The following is a 25,170-nucleotide window of genomic DNA, read 5'->3' on the forward strand; positions in this document are numbered from 1 at the left end:
CTTCTTTTTTAGTACTTATTATATTTGTGTGTGCAATAAACTTAGTATCTGTGCCAAAAAACTAATTTACTTACATTTGTTTACTAATACACGAGAGAGTTCTGTAACTAGCGTTTTACAAAAATAGTTCTTGTATTTTCTTGTTATGTTAACCAGAACAACATAAAAGAAAAAAAGTCTGCACTCATAAGGTATAGTTTAATTTTGAGTTTTCTTTTGCTAAATTTATATATTATATATGTATATTAAATCCTCATTTTTTTGTTTCTGATTAAAAAGTTCCTCTCTCCAGATGGTCAGGAAGACTGAAGCACTGTCATCTTCTTGATGAAAATGGATACCTTCCTGCCTCCATTTTGAAGCAGGCAGCAGATCACAAAATTGGCAGACAGCCTACTCTGACATTCACAGGTCACAGCAAAGGGAAAGAGAAATCCACCAATAAAATACAACTGCAAGCAATGTTAGAAAAAAATCCCATCTATGCTCATCCTGCATCTCACAAACATTACAAGAGAAATCAAATGATTTCTCTCAACAAAATAAACAGAAAACTAAGAGCCACCCTTATGCTGAGTAACTTATTCTGAAAGTTGACCTGTTGATTTCAACAAGGCTACCTGATGTATAAGGTACTGCTCTACCTGAGTAAGGTTGGCAGAATCAGGCTCTAAGCACTTCTGCAAGAAGAAGTTTTCCTGTAGGTATGTATTTAAATAAGGTGCATGCAAACACATGTTGTGAAAATACAAAGATTTGTTGAAATTTTTTACACACATTTTCAAACTATCCTGGAGGGTCTTTATATAAACTCTATATGCATGTCAGTCCCTCCTCCCCCAAATTTAGAGCCTTCAAGGTATTGGGGACCCTCAGCTCCTACTGACATCAATTCAGGGCACTCAGCGCCTAGCAGAATCATGAGAAACAGAAAGGCATTTAATATCCAGATGCTACTGATGTAGTTTCATTCAGCTTACTGTAAGCAAAGTGCCAGTCACAGAATCAGAACACAGTAATATTTGTTTGAAGACTTCTAGTAAAGGCAAAAGGAAAGAGTAAGACTCCAAACAGAAGAGCACAAACAAATCTAGACCAAAGGCCTGTCAGCAATAGCCAAAAATCATTTCCCTTGGAACTGCTTAATGTATCTCGTTGATGCTATTAGAGAGTGATAATAAAGGATTTTTAGAAGTCCTTGATGTCAGATTTAATGCTAAAACAACTGTCTTCAGGTTAAAGATAGATCGGAAGGACGAATAACAGATGATATACTACAATATACCTACTATATGGTAGCACAGTAATATAATATAAATGTCAGAAAGAAGAAATAACATAGAAGAGAGTTTACTGGTCATTCAATTTATACACTCTTCAGAGACTTCTCACACCTTCAAACAATGTAACCTTCAACCAGTGTATACTGACTGAAAAACACATATATTGGAGAAGGCTTATACAGCTACATTTAAAACAAATAAGCAACGAATCATAAAGTGATTAATATTAAAATTGAGGTGTACTGCATTGTGGTATTTATCTTTACTATAACTTTCATGATCCCACAAATACTATGATATATTTAACTACTGTGTGCGATTAATACTCAAGTTTTTACATGGTGTTCATTTTACAGTAGATTAACATTGTTCTGTTGCTTTTTTTAAAAGCAGGTGTGGTTAACAGTAGGATGATTTCTTAAATTACAAGTACATGTGGGAAGTAGATGAAGATTTAAGTAATATTATATAAAGATTCTTTACAGTTTGAAATAGCTGCTTCAATGCCTATCTCCCTCCACCCATCCAGTTACATTGCTCTACAACTTTTTCCTACATCTTTGACTTGACTTATTTAAAAATGGGGGGGGGTACTACTGGATTTTTAAAAATCTTTCTTTTTGTGAATGTTGTGCTCATGAAAGGTGCTAGATGAACAGTTCTGGAGTCTGAATGCATCTAGCCACTGAACATGGGAGGGGCACTGCACGCTTCCTCATACTGCCTTGCCAACATGCTTCAATGCTGACCTGGAAGCACCAGTCTCGCCGTTCAGTTTCACGCTTATTCAGTCTGTGGCTTTTCTGCTGAATCTGCGAACAAGTAGGCCAGTTAAGAACTGGAAAAGGACCACTAACTGCTTTCACACAGCCCACTAAACAGCTATGAGCTAGCTACTCTGGCACAAGCTGACCCTTGCAAAAAGGCTGACCTTTGAAAAAGAGGAGCTTTCTCTTTGTAACTCTCTTACCTGCCTTGTCGTCTTTGTGTTACTCCTTGACCTTCCAACTGAATGTAGCTCTAATTTAATGTTACTATTCAGGAGAGGACATTGATAGCAATGCCGCTCTGCAGAAGCAGTAAGCATGGAACCCTTTGTATTTAAGTAAACAAAAGACCAATCTATAAAGAGTGGACTATTTTTATCTCTGCTAGTAAGAGATAAAAGATTGATCTGCTGCAATTAAAAGGTGCCATTTCCCCCCTAATTGGTGGACTAATGTCTGCTAGGAAAATAGCTCCACATTTAAAGCCAAAGATCTCTATGCCAGAGGTTAGTACAGTTTTCAGGGAAGAAACAAATCAAGATGAAGTATTTTATACTTTTTATAGTAAAATCAAATGCAATTTCATTTCTATTTTAGAACATTTTGTATATATCACATATTGTACCTTAACTTGCAGGGAGAAGCATCCTGAAGAATTAACTATAATCTAAAGTGGAAGCCTCTTTACCAATCAGATATTTTCACATCTCTTCTTCCTCCATTTTACTTGTTCTGGCTTCCCAGCTTCCCCACCTCTTTGTTCCCCTTCTTATGTTCTCCTCCCTTTCCAGCACCTCTCATGACCTCCCCTTCTCTGCTGACCTACCTCCACTGCTTCCCTTGTGTTCTTCTCTGTGTGCAGGCAGCAACAAAGTAAAACTTGCTAAATCCTGATCTGACCTCTGAGGCTGCCAGTGCATCAAATGGAATGGAGTAGGAAAGCAAAACACCACAGAACTGGGGGTTGAGGGAACCAGCACAAAAACCTGAATTTAGAAAGTTCCTCCAACACACATGGTCTTGTAAATCTGATGTGTTTTGTGTGAACCTTAAGCAACAGAAGACCTGAAGATTTCCTGTTAATGAAAGTTTTACAATATACCATGGAACTCAAAGCCATGAAATGGCAAAAAAGGTTACTGCACCCAATTCAGAGGCAGTGTATAAAGTGGTGTAAATGAGTAGCACTGCACAAGAGGAGTGTGGTATGAAATACAACTAAACACATCCTCCTGTTTCCACTGTAATTTACACCTGCCAAAGTTCAAAGTGGATTCACTTGACTTCCTTGGACTTACTTCTCCACATGTACCATACACCACTTTACACATCACCTCTGAATTTGGTCCAATATGTATGTTTACAAAATGGATTTTATAAAAATGACATAAATATCTCTTTTTTTAGTGTATTTAAAAATAAAACAAAGATATGTTAAAACAAAATGGTCCATGTGTATATTGCTCCACATGTATTCCAGCTTTCCCCCCCCCCCTCACATCTCCTTGTCTTGGCTCATCTGCTCATCTGTATATGCCAATAATTATTTCAAACTACATTTCAAAGATGTAGCTTTATTTAAAAAAAGTTAAAGCAGAAGCAACAGATTCACATGAGTCTTCTTTGATAAATACGAAAAGTACTGCATTGTAAATGTGTTATCAAATGGAAATGAATATATATATACACACACACACACATACACACACACTCATTTGATTGACTTATTCAATAATTTGTGTCTGTGCCTCACTTCATCATTTGCTAACAAGACAAATCACAAAATTACAACGTCAAATTTTTAAATGTGGGTGCACAAATTACAACCACAACCCCCCCCCCCCCCTGCAAAATCCTATTTGTGCACACAAGTTGACCAACGGCTTATGCTGATGGGTTCCTTTTGCCCACAACTCCAGGTTTTGTAGGTGAAACTTCTGGGTAGAATTTTCACTTAGGGCTTGTCTACATGGTGGGGTAATGCACACTAAGAAAATGTGATTTCTAAAGTGCACTAACGTGTAGCTCATTAATTGGTCCATGTAGATCCTGCTGGTGTTCACTGAAGGTTCCTGAGCATTACATTTACGCACATCAGGGAACCTTCAGTGAGCATCAGCAGGATCTTCATGGACCAATTAATGAGCTACACATTGGTGCCCTTTAGAAATTGCAACCCCACAGTATACCTTACCCCACCGGGTAGACAAGCCCTTATCTGTTTTTGAAAATTTTACCAACTATACTGTGTCCAACACCATGATATGTGCATATAAGTAGCTGAACAAAATAATTAGTATATTATCTCTGAATATGTAAGTATACTATAGATACACATGTGTAGATGAAATATATACATATATACACAGACATGTACGTACACAATATAATTTATACATGCAGCATATACAAATTCATATGTACCCAGGTAGTACATCCTTCTTTATCTGAAGCACAGAACAATTCTCTAATTTCCTTAATTCAAAAATAAATTCAGTTCAATTAAACAAGCAGGTTTAGATATTACTGTGTAGACTATAAGTCATGCTCCACTGGACTTTTTATGAATTTTCGAAAATCATTGTGATTAAAACTGATAGTACATTTAACCTGACCCACTGTGGTGCTGTTAGTAGCATTTAAGTTACTTCTAAAGCTGATCTTTACCATGCTTCCTGGCCTCCAGCTTCAACCACTACTGTATTTGAACACCTGTATTTCTCTTGGTCTTGGCACTAAGTTGGCAGACTCTGTACGTCTGTATTACTTCGGAGATGGTGCATCACAGAAATGCCCTCGGCCAGTCACCTGAGCAACCTGACCATAGCTGAATATGTGCCAACGTATAATTCTTTCAAATTTGGACCAGATGAAAATTTCCTGTTCTCTGGTTCCATTTGTCCGACTGCAAGTCCATTTGGGAGTTGGCTCCATAACCAGGATTAAGGATGGTACCTATAAGCATCTAACAGATGGAGGGTGAATTTAATCTCTTTCTTGAACCCACAAACAAAACCCGAGTAAAGAGTGAATTGAGGGACTTAATTCATTACCCCAAACCACTGACCTGGTGTAGGGTGAGCTTTACAGCCCTTCCATGGCCACTTTTTGCAGGGGACACAATTCCTGTGTAGCATGGCAGTTGGCCCTATATAAACACAGATCATGGCCAGGACTCGGCTTCCCTTTCAAGCCTGCACTAAGCTCCCCTTCGACAGTAGGCTTACATGAAACTGAATTTCAGCCTGACTGCATACAACTAATACTCTAGCTACTACTCTGCTATGGGCACCCATCATGCTGTTTGGTGACAAACAGACCATTTTACACAGCAAGTACAAAGAGCCATACAAAAAAAAAAAAAAAAAAAGATATCCAGAATATACTGCCAGAGGACCAAAGATTTCCTAGTTACAAGTAGGATGTTTTTCAAAGGCACAAACTGTAGTTATGTGCTCAACTCCCACTGAAAGTCAATGTGTGTTAGGCACCTGCCATTTATGCATTGGAACATCTCCACCATAGATCTCACATCACTGGACCTTAGACAACATTACAGCGTATGTGTCCAAGGAGTCCTTTTGTGTAGGAGATTCCTTCTGAATGATACAATTGGGGAAACATTCTGAAAATAACCAAAATTCATGACATTAGCACTCTAAGCAGATTTAGAGAAAACCATATGCCAGTGTTTCTCAACACGTCTTCAATGGTACATGTAGCTTTCATGTATCCTAGAAATGTACTTGCTTGGAAAAAATTGCTCATCCAACAGGTATAATAGAAACAGACACGTTTCATCTTTCAGATCTGACATCCCAACGTTAACCAGTCTTTAATACAGGAAACTCACCAGGGCAATGATCAGAAATAAACTGGGTCAAAACATTTTTCTTAGCATGGGAAACTGGTGATTTTTCACTTTTCACGGGGTCTGTGCACAAACTATGAGTAAAACTTTGGTAAATGACAAGCTGGCAACTTCTGCATGTGAAAGACTGGTTTTGCCAGCTAAGGGGTGAAGGGCACAAAAATACTGAAAGGAGGAGAGGAGGGCAAAAAGATTTTTATGTAGGGAAGTGATGGGAAAATATCCAAAATAAATACTAGCTTACAAAATGTCATGAAACTAGGAAAATGGGTGTGAGTGACAATTGTCAGACAGATTTGTACAGTTTTACAAAGTGAAAGCCACTGGATTCATATAAAGTAACCCAGATTTTGCTGTGCCTGGCTGAATTAGCAGAGTTCAAGATGTTACAGAAAGCTGTCTTTATCTTGTATTTACTGAAAGGGAGCCTGATCCGGCAATATTTACTCAAACAAAACACCCATTATATTGTCAGGCCTTTAAAACACTACTGATTTCCAGCCTTTGCTTTTCATCCTTCAACTTGACAGCATGATACTAGTTAAGAGCAAAGATGCATGCTCCCTGACACTAGAAGGTGAAGACAGCTACAGATTTGCTTTTCATTATATCATAGGGACGCAGTATTTTCAACGGGAAAGAAAGTGAATGAAGGAGATGACTAACTTGTGTGAATATGGAATATTCTAAGTAGCCTGCATCTCCCCTGCCATTCTTCCAATATCTCTCCCACACAATCATTTTTAAAAATCTCAGAAACCTTGGTATCTTTTTTTCAGATTTATCCATCCATAAAAGTTTGCCAGCTAAATTTTTCAAATAGCAATCGTTTCTATGTCATTATTTAAAGAGGCACATAAATTATATTGAATAAGTATTGATAAACAAAAATCAGCTCAATAATTCAATCCAAAATTTAGAAAGAAAAACAGGCCTAGCTTGTAGTAGACTAGGATGATTGCGGAACTGCAGATGTGTACAGTTCGTTTGCTGAATTCACAGAAAATACATTATAGATCCAAATATTTTAACACGTGACATTCTGAATTCAAAAATGATTTCGTGTCATGATGGGAAAGTTCCGAAGAAGGCACTATGTAATGTGACATAATGAAAGAATTATCACATTATGTTAAAGTTTGGAAGCCAGCCTAGAAATTCCAAATGTTCTTTTCTCCTTTAATTTTTTGGGAAACTCACTGCCTTAAGGTTAGTGAAAAGTACTGTACTGAATAGTAAGGCTAGAAAGGGACATTGGATGTTTAGGTGCCACAGTTCAGGAAAGATGTGGAAAATTGTATAAAGTCCAGGGAAGAGCAACAAAAATGATTAAAGGTATAGAAAATATGACCTATGAGGGAAGATTGAAAAAATTGGGTTTGTTTAGTCTGGAAAAGAGAAGACTGAGAGGGGACAGGATAACAGTTTGTTGTTACAGGGAGGAGGGAAAAGAATTGTTCTTAATCTCTGAGCATAGGACAAGAAGCAATGGGCTTAAATTGCAGCAAAAGAGGTTTAGGTTGGACATTAGGAAAAACTTACTAACTGTCAGGGTAGTTAAGCACGATAATAAATTGCCTAGGGAGGTTGTGGAATCTCCATCATTGGAGATTTTTAAGAGCAGGTTGGACAAACACCTGTCAGGGATGGTCTAGATAATACTTAGTCCTGCCATGAGTGCAGGGGACTGGACTAGATGGCCTCTCGAGGTCCCTTCCAGTCCTATGATTCTATTTATTCCCTCAACTGTAGATAACCTATTATTCTTTTTGAAATAGCAAAAACAAAACTTCTAGATTAATACTAGTGAAATGCAGTGAAATTTCAGATCTGGATCAATAAAAGATGGAGGGGAGCCAACCTGAATTCAATGTATGATAACGGAATGATGGTCTTAGGAGGGGAAGAACTCTGGTGATCACATGACCACTGTCATGACGGAAACAAAAATGAATGGAATGAACATCACTTGAATATGTTACAGCAGCTATAAAGTTAGTTATTAGTTAATTTATTAATAATAATTACAACAGTAAACTAAATGTTTCAAAATGTTTTCTTTTTTTCACTAAACTGACTTATGTGAGGGACCTAACACATGAAGTCTATTACATTTTAAAGTTTCTTATTCAAATTCTGCTATTACTGATCAGGTGAAAAATGCTAAATAGGAATTAGGCAAGCTTCCAGAGCCTGGAATATCAGTAGAAAGGTTTATCTGTCTTTTGAAAAGACTGCCTCCTTATGATGAGGGGCTAAGACTGACCATGTAGTGTGGAAATACTGTCACTGCAGACCACTCCAAAGACAAATGGGTACCTGGGGAGAAGTCCATGATATATACAGGATGATGCTATGTAACAAAAACTTCAGTATGGTAGAAGAAAAGAATTGTACAACTGAAGAGTTTACTAAAAAAGAATGGGCAGCCTTGGGAAATACAAAAGCAAATAAAAGGCCGTTAACTCATATCCTACAACACTATCGTTTAAGGAAGTATACAGTGTGGGCTAATGTCTGAACAGAGATCGGAAGTCAGACATCATGGGTTCTGTACCTGACTCTCTCATTAGCTCACTGTGTGACCACAGGCAAGTGACTTAACCTTCCTATGCCCTGGCATCATCATCTGTAAACAATGGCATAAAAGTACCAGCACATTTGTAAAGTGCTTTGAGATCCCTAAATGAAAGATGCGGTGTAAGTACAAATTACTACACCTTTTACTGTGTTGGATGTTGTCCCCCAAATCCCTGTGCAAGTCCTTTTCATCAGACTTTTTGCTGACAGCCAGGAGCAGGTGTTCAGAAACCATGTCTGAGCAGAAATCATAAGGTTTTCAAATACCCCTTCAACCTTGGCCATCATTTTTCCCATATAAATTTAACTCCCTCTTTTCCATTCTCAAGCCTTGGTTGTACTATTGCCGGAGAACTCTCATTCTTTTCTCAAACTAAAATACCTCTCAACATTTTCTGCTCAGGAGTTGTACAGAGAAAAGCAATCCTTGTTTTCCAGTTGAGGCTGAGGGCTTCCCCTCCATGATGCCATGGCAATGATAACTCTGGCGTCAACACAAGGCAAAACACAGCAAGCCATCAGTCTGGCCTTCACATAGGATGATAAATTAAACAAAATATATTGCTTTGCATGCCAAGCTCAAACGTGAAGTGCAAGCTGTAAAATACAGTATTGATTTAAGGCTGCATATTTCTGGATACAGTGAAATCCACTTCAAATACACCTCTACCTCGATATAACGCTATCCTCGGGAGCCAAAAAATCTTACCGCGTTATAGATGAAACCGCGTTATATTGAACTTGCTTTGATCTGCCGGAGTGCGCAGCCCCGCCCCAGGAGCACTGCTTTACCGCGTTATATCCGAATTCGTGTTATATCGTGTAGCGTTATATCGAGGTAGAGGTGTATACCTGATATAAGGAAACATTTGAAAACAGAATAACCTATCAGTCTACAGATCCTAATACATGGTGAAACTCCCTTAAAATGAAGATTTCAAAAGAGAACATTTATTAAATTATAAGAACCTTACTAAATGGCATAATGTAATGGCTATCAGGACTGTCAAAAAGAATAAGCCTACTCATCGAAATGATCTGGGCTGCATTAGCAGATGTCAGCCTCATACAGAAAGAAAAACTATCTTAAGCAAATACCTGAGAAAGTAATAAACATCCACTGCAGAAGTTTCTCTCTGCAGGAGAGCCCCTCTTCTTGTAAAATTCCCCTTTGACAGATCTCCAATTTTTATGATGGCTATTGGTTTTGGATATGGTACAGACTGACCTCCAAAATAAGTACTGGATAAAGAATTTGACCATCATTTTCTGCATGAGTTGCTGTAACTGGCCGCTCAGGTCTCATTCCCCATCCCTGTGATTTGCATTTTGGATGCAGTTAAACTTTTTTAGTCAGGGCTGTCTGTTTTCAGTTCGTCTGAATGAGGTTGCGCACAGCACTATTTTCAAACAAGACTCCTCATTAACTTTTCATCTATTTGAATTCCTAATTTTTGGTGGAAGATTTAAAATAAATAGCGATATGAAAAGGCACACAATGAGCACTGCACTTCTGTGGGGTGGCAACACAAGGAAAGCTGGCTTGGAAGCACAATCAACACATAAATGTTGTAAAGCAAAACACTTTAATCAGCAACATTAAAAAGTCACTATTTCTTCCTATATAATCACTTTGCCTTCTTTTCCCCACTCTGCTAGTCCTTCCCTAGGCACACTTACATATACAATCCCTGCTGAGCAGCAGTAATGAGGAGATAGTTTCTGGGTACCCCCTACTGTCTCTAGTTCAGTAAAGCTAAGATTCACCCACACTGGGTAGATGAGTCAGCTCTAGCATTGCCCCTCCAAAAGGAAACAAACACGCATTTCATTAGCCCCTTTATTCATTCTCCCTAACGCTGCCTATTTTGCTAATGTAGGGACAACTTTCTCTGACTTTTAGTTAAAATCATTTTGTCCTTTTCCACATGTTATGAGCAGATTCTCCATTTTCTGGACTGACCTATTCTAGGTTTCCAGCAGAAGGAAGCTTTTTTAAATCACAGGTCCCTAATTTGGGCCACATGTTGCTGCTGGTTATTTGGAGGGAGTGGGGAGTGGGGGAGGAGTGAGATGATGAAAAGACCAGCTCCACAACTGAAGCGCATTACCAGCCCAGAGTGGAAAGGGCCGGAAGGAAAACCCACCCACCTCACCCTGCGTTTATTCTATCAACCTGCAATTGCAGCAATCAAAACCAGATGTCGGCTCTTCCAGATCTTTCTCACAGGACAAACATGCAAAAGGCCTAGGGCTTGGCGTTGCCATCGAATAAAGTAATTGATACCATATGAGCCACAAAATAGAAAAGCACATGCAAACCACCCCACCCCCATGAGAGGTATGAAATTGCAGGTCCCGCTGAGCCGTTAAGTGCACGGTGCACCATGAAAAACAAGTGTACATAGCTACAGTAACCACCTGTAAGTCACAAAGCCGAAAAGGGCTCACTGGCAAAAGTAAAGCCCTGGGGGCTAACAGGAGGTTAAAGGTTGCCCAGGGTTAATGAAGAAGGTTGTTGAGCACTGCAGAAAATGAATGCAGGTGCGAGTCTGATCACAAAATCGAGGATGGTCTCTGCCTCACATTTTGCACCACATTCTTTAATTAACATGAGTTCTCCTGCAACCTTTTGCTGAGTACCAAAAAAAGTTATATTTAGCCTGTACGTTTTAAACAGGTTCACTTCTCACCATTGTCTATGCTCCTGCTGGTGACAATAATAACAGAAACAATAACCCTCATCATAAACTTATTAAAAGGAGAATTATTGCAGTGCCCTAGCCATGATGCTCTGAAATCTCTTCTGCTAAAGCTTTTTAGATGTGTCACTGTTTTCTACCAACAAACTGACTGGGATTATCGGAGCCACTGCTGTTTTGATGTGGAACTCTTGCCTGTATAATGATTGTGAGCGTCCAGTAAATTTATCAGATTCCTTTGACTTCAACAAAATTAGCAGTATAGCATGCTGCTGTGAATGGTGTTGGGTCATTTTTGTTGTTGTTTTGTTTTTTGTTGCACTAATGTGATCGAGCAGAAATTTGTAGAGACTGGTGTAGATTCAAAAATGTTCCTGCAAAGTGCCAGTTTTATAAACCACAGCTCATTCTGAGCTGAAACATAAAGATCTGGACCAAACCACCCATCTGCTGAGCAGTGTTTCTTCCCATTGCACCACCAGTCACTTCTACACAAACAACTGTCTTATTTGAAACATACACTAAACATTAACTGTCTAACTTTTTTTTCTTATCCCACCCTATCCGATACTCTAACTACACAGATCCAGTGAAGTTAAAACATTTTCCAGATGGAACTATTTAATACTACACATCTTGTGAATGGCCTAAGTTTAAAAAGGGTCAATAATTTTTTTTTTTTAAATTACAACATTATGTCATCCCTATGCTGTAATATACATTTTAAAAAAGAAACAACAACATAAATGGACTGGATAGTTTCTATTCGGACTGATTTCTTTCTGCCATTTCTCTATACTGTCATACTTTCCCAAATTACAGTACAACCAAAGCAGTATATGTACAAATACCATCATCCTCTGTCGTTACTATGGAGGCTTGGAAATTGCAGATACACTTTAACAACTCATTCTGCAGTTTCCTCCATTGCTCCACCGTTCCCCAGCTTTGACAGACCCAACTGGCAGGCTGTACCCTTCTCCCTAATGTGAAATAAGTGCTCCTGGAAAATAAGATTATCAGAAGGCGTAGTTTCCCAAATGGTCCAATCAGCTTGGAGTTGCTTCTAGAGGAAGAAAATGGAGAAGGATGAGAGAGAACAGTGAGAAAAAGAGGATGAAGAAAAGGCAAGGCAATGAATTGTGAGAAAAAAAACAGAAGAAGGGAGAACAAACCAGGTTAAGAGAATGAAGGAAAGGGGGAAATGAGGCAGAAAGGAAAAGAGAGAATAATGGGAGGACAAAGCTTAGAGGTAAAAATGGGATTGCAAAATAAGGAGGAGAACAAATACCAAAGTGATGTTCACAGTATACGAATCAAAACAGGTGTGAAGGCAATGAGGGAACAAATTAGAGAGGGGGCAAAGCAGGTAGGGAAAGAAGAAGGAATCTCAGAATTCTCACCATCACCAGCAATGAAACCTACAAACAGGCAGCACCACAGAACAAAATTCATATAGATGCAGAGGAGAAACTCCATGTCAACCAAATGAAATGGTACTTGGAGACTGTATTAGGTTTTGTTGAAGCCTGTTGCTGAGAGAGGGATAGGATGGTAAACAGCCTTTGGCTGCTGGTTCGAGTGATCATGTCTGCATAGCCTCCCACCAAAATTGTGCTTGTTCCCCATCTTCAGAGTAACTGGGATCTTGGGAGAGAAGGAAGGAGGAAGAAATGGCAGATGTGAGTCTGATATGTTATTTTTACCTCCCTGGGAAAGGTTAGGGCACTATCCCAGAGAGAACTCACATTAGACATCAGGGGCTTAATTCTACTATTTTTACACTCATGTAAATTGGGAGTAACTCCACTAACCCCAACAGAGTTAATCCTGTGTAAAATAGCAGGAATTTTGCCCAAGAAATGCTATTAGCCTCAGATGTCAGATGCTGGCAACACTTCCAGCATTAGGTACTGGTCATGCTTCTTATAGACACTAAAATTGCTGTTATTGTCTAATACTGAAAGCATCTGGGGAGGAGAGATGGGAGGAAGAGAAAAGCCAGAACACAGAAAACAAAATAGAGGCAGCAGAGAAACAAGCAAAGACCATGATTCCCACCAAAACCAGGCCTCTGTCAGTCAGACAAGAGTTACTGCCTCCACAAAAGCCAATTTAGATATTGGGAAATGGCAAGAGTGAAGGAAATGGCTGAATTAACACATGACCTTACGGTGTAACCCTTATTTTTAACATTGTGACCCTCATTTTTGGTTACTGGAAAGGAAGTGTCCTAGCTATGGCGTATTTCGGAAAAGGATCCTGAGGGAGCATGGATCAGGAAGAGCACACGTGGGAAGGCAACAGAGATATGGAAAGGAAAGCCAAAAAGTAAAGTAAAGTAAAGCAAAAGGGAAGCCAAGAAATACAGAGGAGAGGAACAAGGAGGAAAGAGATGGACAAAGGCAGGGAGTGGAATGCAACAGTGCATGCAAGAGTGGAGAGAAAGATGTAACGAGTGAGAGAAATTAGGGGTTGATCTGGAGAGATGATGAGCATCCTGCAAATCCAATTATTTCAATAGCAGTTATAGGTGCTCAGCAACTCAGCATCAAACCGTAAGTGAAGGAATAAATGAGTAGGCAAAGGAAAAAGAATGGGAGATAGAAATAAAAGTGATGACGAAAAGAACAAAGGTGCCATCTGCAGAGATTCAGGTGTGGTTGTCACATGTAAATTCTAATTCACATTTAATTTAAATTAGCACATCCCCAAGCCTTTTAAAAAAGAAGTTCCCAGCAGAAGTAGAGAAAAGGAAGATGAGCATTTCATTTATTTTACTTCATTTCAGTATCAACGTCATAGCTTTTTTTCCCCATCTGATTTATTGAGAACCATTTTGTGTTTCTTATTTTCTACAGTCTCTTTACAAATGCATGCAAAGACAGTGAATGTATCAGACATCTGACCATATTTTCCTCCCAAATTTCTCTGAAAGAAATGAGCCTTAATCCTGCAATTTTCCAGTGGCACTGGTCATTATCTACCTAGCACAGCATGATCAAGTGGCCTGAAGAATATACAACTCGTAAATTAGAGCTTATCTATTTGCCTAAAAAAATCCCAAGAAATTCCTGCAAATCATGTTTTATGTCCTCTAAACATCAGAGGGCCAGATTCTTAGCTACTGTAAATCAGCATAGTTCCACTGACGTCAATGGCCCAAAGAATATAAACTAATGCTAAAACAATGGAACTGACATGCTTGAACCCAAAGAACTGACTAGAGATGTACGGCTATTCAGCCTTGATTTACTCTGGCTTCCACTGACATCAGTGTAAAAGCTCCTAGGCAGGAGAAGGTCCACCAGTGGAGGAGGCGGTGGCAGTATGAAGCAGCCCAAATCTCTCAGATACGAGGATGGCTAGAGGAGACCAGCACGGCCCAAAAGTGGGAATGCTGGTTAGGAGAGGGGTGAAGTCAGGGTATGTGCTGATTTAGCTAAAGCGCTCAGCAGCATCCATTAGTGAGACTCCTATAGACACCTAACTTTTTACTAAGGCTATGTACAAACTTCAGCTTACGTTGGTATAAATTGTATCGCTCAGGGGTGTGAATAAGCTATCCCCCTAAGCGACGTAAAGTTACACCAACCTCAGCGCGGGGTGGACAGTGCTATTTTGGTGGCAGAGCTTCTCCCACTGACAGCTACCACCGCTCATGGGGGCTGGAGTAATTAAGTCGACGGGAGAGCTCTCTCCTGTTGGTTTAGACTCTAGAGTATCTGCACTCGCAGCCCTACAGTGGGGCAGCTGCATCAGTGCAGCTATGCGGCTGTAAGCTCTGTAGCCTAGCCATTGCCTAAGACTCCTATCCTGCAATCAGATCCACACAGGGAGACCTCTGTACACATGCAGAGCCCCACTAACTTTAATGGATCTCCGCAGGCTCAGTGTTCTGCCTTCCCCTGTGATAATCCCTCCTTGTGTGCAGGAAGATTTACATTGATACCTCCCTGCAGAGGTTTCAATGGCTCTGTAAACATAAGTTTTAAGATGAGTTTCAGTTCAGCCCTCAGCCTTGAACCAGATGACTAGAGTTGATGGCAGCAACTGACGATGGTAAGTTCCAAAGGTGAACACAGATGGGTCCAAATTGGAGCACCAGATCCAATCCCTTCCACCTGATTTTTGGGGAGGTCTGGATTCTGATCCAAACTCAGCATCTCAGGCCTGTCTCAAGTAACAAATTGTGAATTGTACACTCGGTAGAAATGTCTTCATCTCCATGGAACAGAAGGGAAATAGGGTGACAGCAGTTTCAGGTGCCGAGACACAATAAAAACAATGAGGAAAGAAAATGTTTGCTTTTTATGTCAGCTGAGATGTCAGTACCCATTAATAAATCTATCTGCTAAATCTACTCTTATTCATGTGGGACATCACCAAGTTAAAGTAAAATAAATTATCTTTAATTAAATGGAATTGTCGTCTTCCTCCCGCTATCATCCCCAATTATTACATCCTAATCAGCCCTTTTGGGAGAAGGCATGAGAGAAGGCTGAAAAGCACATTTACTATAAACAATTTTTCTCTCTGTCAAGAGATGGAAATTTTATTTTAATTATTGTTTAGGACTATGACTTTCAACCAGTTTTTGATGAAAGGGATTAAAAGTTTAAAATGCCATCATTCAAAGAGAGAAAGAAAATCTGCTCATGTCATCACCCCGATGAAATTTCCTTAGTCCTTCCTACAATTAAAGCCCAGAGCAGGGCAGAGGCAGTTAGGAAATATGCAAGTCATTTGTTTAAACCTCTTTATTATTATTTCCAGCAGGAGATTTGCATTATAAAATATTTTGACCGAAAAGACAAGGTAAATGCATTAGGGAATGTGAGCTAGTGGTTAGAATGGAGAAATGGGAACATGAGTGTTTGGATTCTACTCCCAGCTCAGTTACTAAGTGAATATATGACCTTGGGCAAGTCATGTCTATGTTTACCTATCTAAAAGGGGATTAATACTTACAATGGGTATGGTAATTACTTTGCAGGGGCATTGTGAATAAAGTTGTGCTCAATGTATACAACAAAACCTCAAACTACATGAAACTCATCAGGCTTGGGGATTAATTAAACTTGAAACTCAGACCAGGGCCCCTATCCTGCAATAAGGTTCTCAAAGGCAGACGGATTTGGGCATGTGGAGCACCTTGCAGGATCAGAGCCTAGCTTTGGGAAAAGGTTTTGATATTTTGAGCTAATCTGGAAGGAATAAGTTTTGAGAAAAGCTGGACTGATTAATGGTTCTGTGTCAAAACCACGTGGAATCTGCATAGTGTTAATGCAAACGTACAGGAAACTCAGCAGTTTTAACTGGGTTTCACTTTCAGATTTTGGGTCATTTGAATTTGACTCAAAGTGAAACTCTGTCGTGTGAACGAAGGCAGATCGAAATTGAACAAAAAGCTTCTGCAACCCCCAACAGTCAATACACTGAGTTCCACACCGCTGTATTAGTAAGGATTCGTTTGTTAGTGTTTAAAAATCAAACTCTACAGATCTGATTTTCAAACATGCACACACACTGTTTTGTTTGACCCATTATCACGACTACATGTAATTCAAGTACTTGTGCACACAACTATGCCATCTATGCATCTAAGTGGTCATTTGTCTGCAAAAATACCTGATTTAAGTCTGCAATCACTGTAACTATGCACACAAATTAGGCACACAAAACAGCACATGCACATATTTGAAAATTGATCTTATAAGTTTGAATTAATATTAGAATGTTCTAACACAGCAGAATCTGGAACTTTGATTTAAACAGAAGTTTTAATATTGACTAGGATTAGGTTTTAAAAGCTAGCAACGTTAACACTAAGAGCATATGCATATAATGCACATTTATAGAAGACCATACCCCTGAAAAATTAAAAGGGACTATTAGAGGTGCGTTAAATTTTTCAGAGCAATAGTTTACTCACCAAAGGGGGGGAAAAACTGTTTTGGGGTGACTGAAACCATTTGCAAATTCAAGTTGAATTTGTCAAATGGTTTCAGCCAAAAAAGAATTTTTTGAGGTAAGTTCACAAGGGAACGTATATGCCATTCACAAAACCACCAAAGGAGGAGGAGATGGTCTCCAGTACCCAGTGTTTAGGGCTGAACTGCAGGAAACCCAGATTCAAATCCCAACTCTGGAGCAGGGACATAAAATCTAGGTCTTCTCTCCTATCGGGTCAATGCCTCAAGAATTAGGATAGGCTCTTCTGAGGAAGGAAATGCTCCTGTTGAAGCTGTTTCCCAGTATATAAGTAATTAAATAGTCATTGGAGCAGGGACTGGAACCCAGGTGAGTGCCCCAACAGCTGGGCTATGGAATTATTCTATCCCTGGCTCAATGACTATTCAAGTATTTTACACAAAGTGGAACAGTTTAAACAAGAGAGATTAGGGACTTGTCTACAAAGTACCACAATCCAGACTACAGGGGTGTGATTTGTAGACTATTTGCATTCTAAACTATTGTGCTCTAACTTCCCCATGCAGATTCTGCTTATGTTTAATGTGAACCAATTACTTTTTAGTTCTCACCAGCAGGATCTAAGCAGGGCAGTGAGAGCACATTTTAGAGCTCTACAGATCACACCCTGTAGTATGGACTGTGGCACCAGTGTAGACAAACCCCTCCCAAGTAGCTATTAGGGCACTGTCCTGGGGGGAGTGGGGGAAGACCCGGTTTCAAGTCCCTGCTTTGATGATTATTTATACAAAGTGGAAAAGCTTCAGCAAGAGCTCTTGAGACAGCCCAACAACAGAATAGCTTAGATCCTGCTGGTTAGGGGACCTCCCTGGGAGGAAGGAGATCTGAGCTGGAGTGGGGCTTCACACGTGAGTGCCATAACCACTAGGCTATTGGGTGTAAGGGGTGCACAGGCTGCACTTCCTCCAGTGGTGTTGTGACTAATCTAGTCCAGGGGTTCTCAAACTTCATTGCACCACGACCCCCTTTCTGACAATAAAAACTACTACACGACGGGGGGATGGGGGAGACCGAAGCCTAAGCCTGCCCCAGTCCCACGGCCCCAGGTGGGGGGGCTAAAGCCGCAACCTCTTCACCCTGGGTGGGGGGCCTGCAACCTGATCCCCATCACCCATGGCCGAAGCCCTTGGCTTCAGCCATGGATGGTGGGGCTTGGGCTTCGGCCCCGGGCCCAGCAAGTCTAAATCAGCTAAAAATGTTTCCATTTTTTAGAACTGCCAGTGAAACAAAAAAAATGCATTATTCACACAGATATAGTCACTATATCTCCCATAACTTTCTTACAATGTTAGAGGTTCCAGCCCACAAGATTTTCTCAAAGAATTATAACAGTGGCTCAGATTTTATAAAAATATGAACATTTTACCCCCAAAAATGATTTAAAGAAAAACACATATTAAAATAATATATTTTGAGGGGAAAATTACTTCACCTGTGTCATTAATGACAATTTAGATGATTAAAACTGAAAGTAGTTTGAAAATCTAATTTACATTTCATTCTTAAAACTGTTTATCATTTTCCTTTTCAGTTTGGTTGGTTCCTTTTAACAATGAATGGGCAATTTCATTATTTTTTCTAATCAATATCACTTCTGCCATTTTCACCTTTATGCTGTGATAGCTGGGTTGCAAGCACAGCAGAGCAATGTTGAAAACCAGAACAACAAACTGTATTTATTAATTTTTTTTATGTCCACTGATCATTTGAACCTTGTATATTTTGGGCAGAACTTGATCTAACAGGGTCCCTTTAAAAAGACCCCTTATTAAAATGATAACATAAGCAAAAGTCACAAATGCTGTCATATCATCTCAGCTTATTACAAAACAAAATCAGCAATAGTTTTCATTAAGAGTACAGTTGTGTGTTACATGTCATTGTACTAAACATTTTAAGCACATTTTGGAATAAGTCAGCTCTGAGCCTGAGGAGTGCTCTCTCAGCCTGAGCCTGGTAAGTGCTGAGGAGCCTGATGAATCATCCATCAGCCTGCTTACCTGAGGGCTTCATGTCAATCAACCAGAGCTCACCCTATCCTCTGGTGAATGTCTCACAAGGTGACCCCAAGGCCAGAGATATAGGCTCCCAACTTGAGCAACCACTCTAGTCTGCTCAATGTGGCAATCTTATTGGGAGTATCCCCTGCTTCTCAGTGGTTTTGACAGCCTGCTCCAGCCTCAGCCTGTTCCTATTCCAGCCTTGTTCTGACCCTGCTCTGGGTTCCTGATTCCTGCTCTGACCCCTGGCTCTGGTCCCGGCCTAACTGCTGCAGCTGAAACCACTAAGCCTACCCATCCACTTCTCAGGTTCTGACACTGCCTCTTTTTGCTCCTGTCTGATGTTTGTTTGCTTGTTGATTATGATGCTACTGAAAACATTTTGAACAACTGCAGGCTGAAAATAAAACAAAATTTATTGCAGAGAAAAATAAAATCTAATACCAGAGAAGAACTTTAGTTTCTGACTAGAAATGGGGCCAGAGCAGTTACTGTATTCTGATTAATTAATGCAACATTTTTATAAAAGTGCATGCTTTTTAGGGGGCAGCACTGTTTTCATTTAACACAGCTTTGAATTGCGGCCAACAGAAGTAAAAAAAATAAAAATAAAAAATAAAAAAAATGCAGCTATACGAGCCTGCTGACTTCTTATAAAAGAACCAGTTTTAAACTTGTTTACACTACTGATTCCAAATGAATTCAAGATGGTGGCTAGTTAAAGAAAGAAAGACCATGCCAGGGATTTTGATCAAAGAACTTCAATTCAACAACGTTCAGTTTTAATTGACCACTAATTAAGCTACATTAGCCCCCAAAAAAGTCTATATCACTTCTCAGTAATGAAGAAAAGAATTCATTTAACCCTGTGCCAGTCTCCCTTTAGCAAGCTTATAGGAAAGCAGCCATTCAAATATCAGTGTTGAAACCAGGTCCAACATTAATATGCCAAAAGTGTTCATCAAAATCAAGTGAGAGGATGGTTAACTTTTCCATGTTGCTTTGATTTTTCATCTGGTGAAGTCACCTTGCAGATATAATTGTCTCTCTCTGAAGGACAATAAACTATCCTATTGGATTACAAAGGGTTGCTTTAAAAAAGTGGCTTTCATATGTGGCATTACACCAGGAAGATTTCTAAATTTCCAGTCTTCTTGACAAAAACAGAACAGATACAAAATCAGGAAAATTTTCAAAGACTTGGAACTCTCATTCTGGGGAAAGCGAGAGAAAGAATGGAACAAAATACTGCAGCAACTCAAAAAAAAAAAAAAAAAGCCCTCTATAATTAAGACAAAAACAAAAATGTGACATCTCCATGAAGATTCCAAATGATCAGAAAATACTAATGGGAAATTGTGCCGATATATATATATTATGGCCATTCAACATGGAAGAGCTGATTATTCATGCATGATTCTGATACAAATATGCAATAGGAAATCACCACCACACCAGATGAAAAGTCCATTGCAAAACGTCTGCTTTGAAATGCACAGAATAAGAAAAAATTGTTTTGCAATTTAGTGTTTATATTTTTATGAAGTATGCAGCATCAATTAACAAACTCAAGGAACCAAATGCTCTGCAGCTTTAGTCTGCTTAGAGCACAAAATTGAAAAGAAAAAAAAGAATGTGTGTGTGTGCAGGAGAAGGAAAGAGAATAAGGATTAAAAAATTTTAATAGTTCACAGTGTTCCTACTTTATATATATATATAATACATATTTATATATAATATAAAGCATTTTGCACTATGCAGTGAACAACACTGTAGATTTACAATTCCATAAGGTCACAGCACTCTTTGATGAGGGCTATACTTGTGGCCTCAACACGCATTACATTTTATCCTAATGATTTCTGGCAACCAACTACTGCATTTCATACAATAGAATTTAATGAATACCATATCTTTTTTTAACATTCTGCCAATGCTCATTAAAATGCACTTGTTTTTGCAATGCAATAGCTAGCTATATGAAACCAAAATATTAATGCAAATTGCCATTTCTAAGTTTAAAGCAGTATTTGCATAACAGGAACCAAACACGGTGCAAGCTGAAAGAGAGCACACAACACAAATGCCTCTTAACACCATAATTATTACAGGGAAAAAAATGATGGTTTGTGCACACCATCGTGAGCCCAAGGATAAAGCATCTGCCAGTTTGCGACACTGTTAGCTCCCGATGCTCACAATGTTCAGTCTTACCAAAAATCTGCACTCAGTTGAGCTGATAAACAAGATAGGTATAGAATGCAAGCTCATGCTTTAAAAATGTAAGCATTTATGCAAATAGGACTATATTAACTAAAAATTACAAGATGCATTTGAATACATGACTGCCACCAGCAATGAATGATTAGCTTGTTAGTAAAGAGCCACAAGCCAAACCAAAGGTATTCTAGTCTAATAAAGTAGTTGTTAGGGGGAGTAATAAGTAACTTGGAGTAAACACTATTATGAACCAACTTCATACTTAGACACAACAATACTTTTAAAACTGTGTCTCCAGCACATCTGTGAAGGAGCTGTTTAGAAAACAAGTTACTCCCTAGGTACTAGCAAATGGGTATCACCAGATTAAAAGATGTCTCTTCTGAAATACCAAATATTGAAATAAATCTGTATATAGAGGATGCATACTATTTAATTAGTAAATAAACACAATGAAGAATACTCGCCTCTACAATTGCTAAATTTTAATTAAAAACCAAAACCAAAACCCAAAACACTGCATACAATACTTTATCTATAGTAAATGAAAGAATGAAAATTATTCAATATAACCTATTCCACTGGTCTTTCTTAAAGAAGTTCTTTCTGACACCTCCATTACAGTGGTAGTGGAGCTTTCTTTGTGTGCTAAAGCTAAAATGATTTGGAAAAAATAAATATCTCTAATCACAGATTAAGGCTCTAGTCCTGCAGCTCTTACTAATGTGATATCCATGGTCCCATTGGCATTAATAGGATATGAGCATAAGTATTTGTAGGATCAGGCCCCAAGTGAGTAAAGACTGAAGAAGTGAGCTTAAAGGGCCTGCTCCTGCTCCCACTGAAGCAAATGTTAAAACTCCCATTGATTTCAGTAATGAATGATCAAGCCCTATGAGAAATTCACCACAGTGTAGATGGCACACAAAAGGCCTTAAAATATATAATTCCTCATATTAAGGGTTTATGTTGTGTACAGGGCCTCTGCATTGAGGGGAATTACATCCTACATATTTTTTTAAACTAACTTAAGGAATATATTTATAAAAAAAGAGAGGCTTTTATGGCTGAATGGAGCATTTTGACAAGTGAGCAATATAAACAAACATGAGTCTGAATATTAAAACCCACAATTTGTCTGGAGTATCATTATGGGTCAAAATTTTCAAAACCCAGGCCCTAAGTTGTTCTCATATCCGCACTGATAAATACACACATTAAAATCTGTATTTTAGTCTTGCTTGTTACTGGTGTGGGTAATACCCTCAGATTCCATTTCAGCAAACAGTTATGCACATGCTTAACTTTAAGCATGTGAGTATTACCACCATTATGAGTGTGTATATATTTGCAGGATCCCAGCCTATAGGTTACTGAATAGGAGTTTTAAAAATTAATTGCCTTCCTTTCTCTTGTAAATGTAGTTTCAAAGAAAGAAAGAAAGAAATGAGACTTCATAGAAGTGTGCTGTGTGACTGTGTGCATCTATGGACATAAGCTTGAGTCAGTATTACACCACAGTCACATATTAACATTCATACTATTTAAATACACGGTAAAGGATATTTAGAAATGCAGATTACTGATTCCGTAGACCCTAAGATATCATTTGGAACCATTCCAAACTACTGTGGAAATAAATAGTCAGTACATTTCAAAAACACTTTTTAACTTGACAGACAATAACAGCTCCTTGAGGCCTACTGCAATCTATTGTGTAAGTAAGAATTTAGACTGTTTTTAAAAGAGTACATTTATTCTTGTGGTAGATCCATGCACTGCTTGCTTCTGGCATGGAATTATTTTAATGCACCCTGAGCCAGCCATGAGAGCAACAGTGCTGCTGTTATCAGGACCTGCCTACTCTTCCCATTTGATGGAGCATGCGCCACTAAACTGTTACTGTCATGGCCACCTCAGGGAGCACGCACAGAGTTCTCAGCTTAGCAGCAGGAAGATCTGACTAGCATTGACATACTTTGCTCTTATGTATTCCTTCTTTTTTAGACGATGGTAAAATTCCTATGAAAAAATTAGATAGTGCTATAAATAAAGTACCAAAAGCATTTACCATACCATGGATTAATAGCTCACCAAATTAAGGCATTGGTCCAGATCTTTTGAAGATCTGCATATGTAACCTCAAAATATTGGCATATCTCTGTGTGCAATCAGAGCAGCAGAACATATACCACATTCTGTCTTTTGATTTTTACAGATCTTTGTGTGTGGTTCTGGCTGTGGGAGGGACATTCAGAATCAGGCTTCTGCCAGAAATGATCCGTGTATAACTGTTTAAAATATCTATACCTATGTGATTTTGTTTTCCCCTGCAAGGTGCCCATCTTGGCTCTGGTGGAATCAGCAGTCTTTCTTCAATGGACATAATATATACCAGCATGTAGGATTAAACGGCAACTGCATTTTGATACATTTTAATTAACGAGGACTGTCTCTGCAGGTTTAGGTGTGGGGTATGTTCTTTTGTTCTGTACTCATAAGCAAAACATTGTCCTGTAGTTCACAAGACCATACTGCATGAGAAATCTTGTTGGTCAAAGGAAACTTTTGAACAACTGACAGCCTTCATTAGACTTCTGAAGCAGAAATGAATCCCGGTCTTACATGTGTTCCAATGATGTCATGGAGACCACAAAAAATAATTGTTAACTGAAAGCTCATTCACACAGACATCATTTGGTCAAGAGAGGGACCATCGATTTGGACTTGCCAAAGATGCAGCTATGCCTATGGATTATGACTCTATGCAGGCTCTCACACACTTTTCTCTTAAGTATTTCTATCTTACATATTTCTTAGACACTTTTCACTGCTGTGGTACACAATAGGTTGACAGTAACTTACTCTCTCGGGGCATCATTCTGTCCATATTGAAATGGATGTCAAAACTCCCACTCATTTCAATGGGAGTGAGATCAAGCATTCTATATTAGCACAAGGGTTTACTTGTTTCAGATGGTAGAACATGAACTACTTGTACATTTGGCTTATACATTTGGCTAAATCTGTCTGGACAAACCATGCCCCCTATCTTTTAGAGCTAATATCTATATGCAGAGGATACACCCACATTTTGAAAGACTGAAGAACCCATGTGGACTAGTATTTATAGTGAAGGCTGTTGCCAGACTCTCTGACAGTTAAGTCAAGAGAAATTTTTGGTAATTGCAGGGCAGAGCTCAGAGCTGAATCGAGACCAATTACTTTAAATCAAAACTCTGTTTGAAGTAGTTGAGTATAAGAAGTATCTTATGCTCCTGAACTTCTATTTAAAAAAAAAATTAAAAAAAATACCTGGATCACTAAAATGGTGAAATTATGTGTAAAACATTTATTTAAAGAAGGCAAACTAGTTAGTTAGTTAGTTTTTGCTTCCAGGATAAAAACTTGCATGTACAGTTTTATCCAGGAGACAATTTTTATGGCTGAGCTATAATTCTCTATAGAATTGTTTTTTAGTGGAATCAATGAATAACTATAGCATCCATAGAATTGCAAGATGTGGCTTACATTGGGTTAATTTGATTTCATAAACAGTAGTTTGAGCAATACCACATTAGCAAAGGTATCTTGGTAAGGTAAAATCAAAATGGCTTATTTATTATATTTCAGTATTTCCTGTTGTAAGGTATTTTAGAATTGCATGTGCATTTTTGACAGTTCCAGTCAAGCAATAGTGTTGTTTTATTTCATTATATACAGTACAACTGCTGGGAAATGGGATTACCAAAC

The 25,170-nt window shown here is 38.8% G+C and overlaps 1 protein-coding gene across 12 annotated transcripts in view; it reads right to left on the bottom strand.

Annotated features, from left to right (window-relative positions):
• The window catches only part of TCF4 (transcription factor 4), a 314,022-nt gene that overhangs the window by 50,872 nt on the left and 237,980 nt on the right, over positions 1 to 25,170 (bottom strand). The window contains exon 8 of one of the 12 annotated variants that reach the window (XM_065406724.1): positions 2,033 to 2,095. The exons of the other annotated variants lie outside the window; for them this stretch is intronic. Within the exon in view, the coding sequence (XP_065262796.1) occupies positions 2,033 to 2,095 (63 nt within the window). The remainder of the gene's footprint in view (positions 1 to 2,032; positions 2,096 to 25,170) is intronic. 12 annotated transcript variants of the gene reach the window in all.

Source organism: Emys orbicularis, chromosome 6 (assembly GCF_028017835.1).
Source record: "Emys orbicularis isolate rEmyOrb1 chromosome 6, rEmyOrb1.hap1, whole genome shotgun sequence".
Taxonomy (NCBI): Eukaryota; Metazoa; Chordata; order Testudines; family Emydidae; genus Emys; species Emys orbicularis.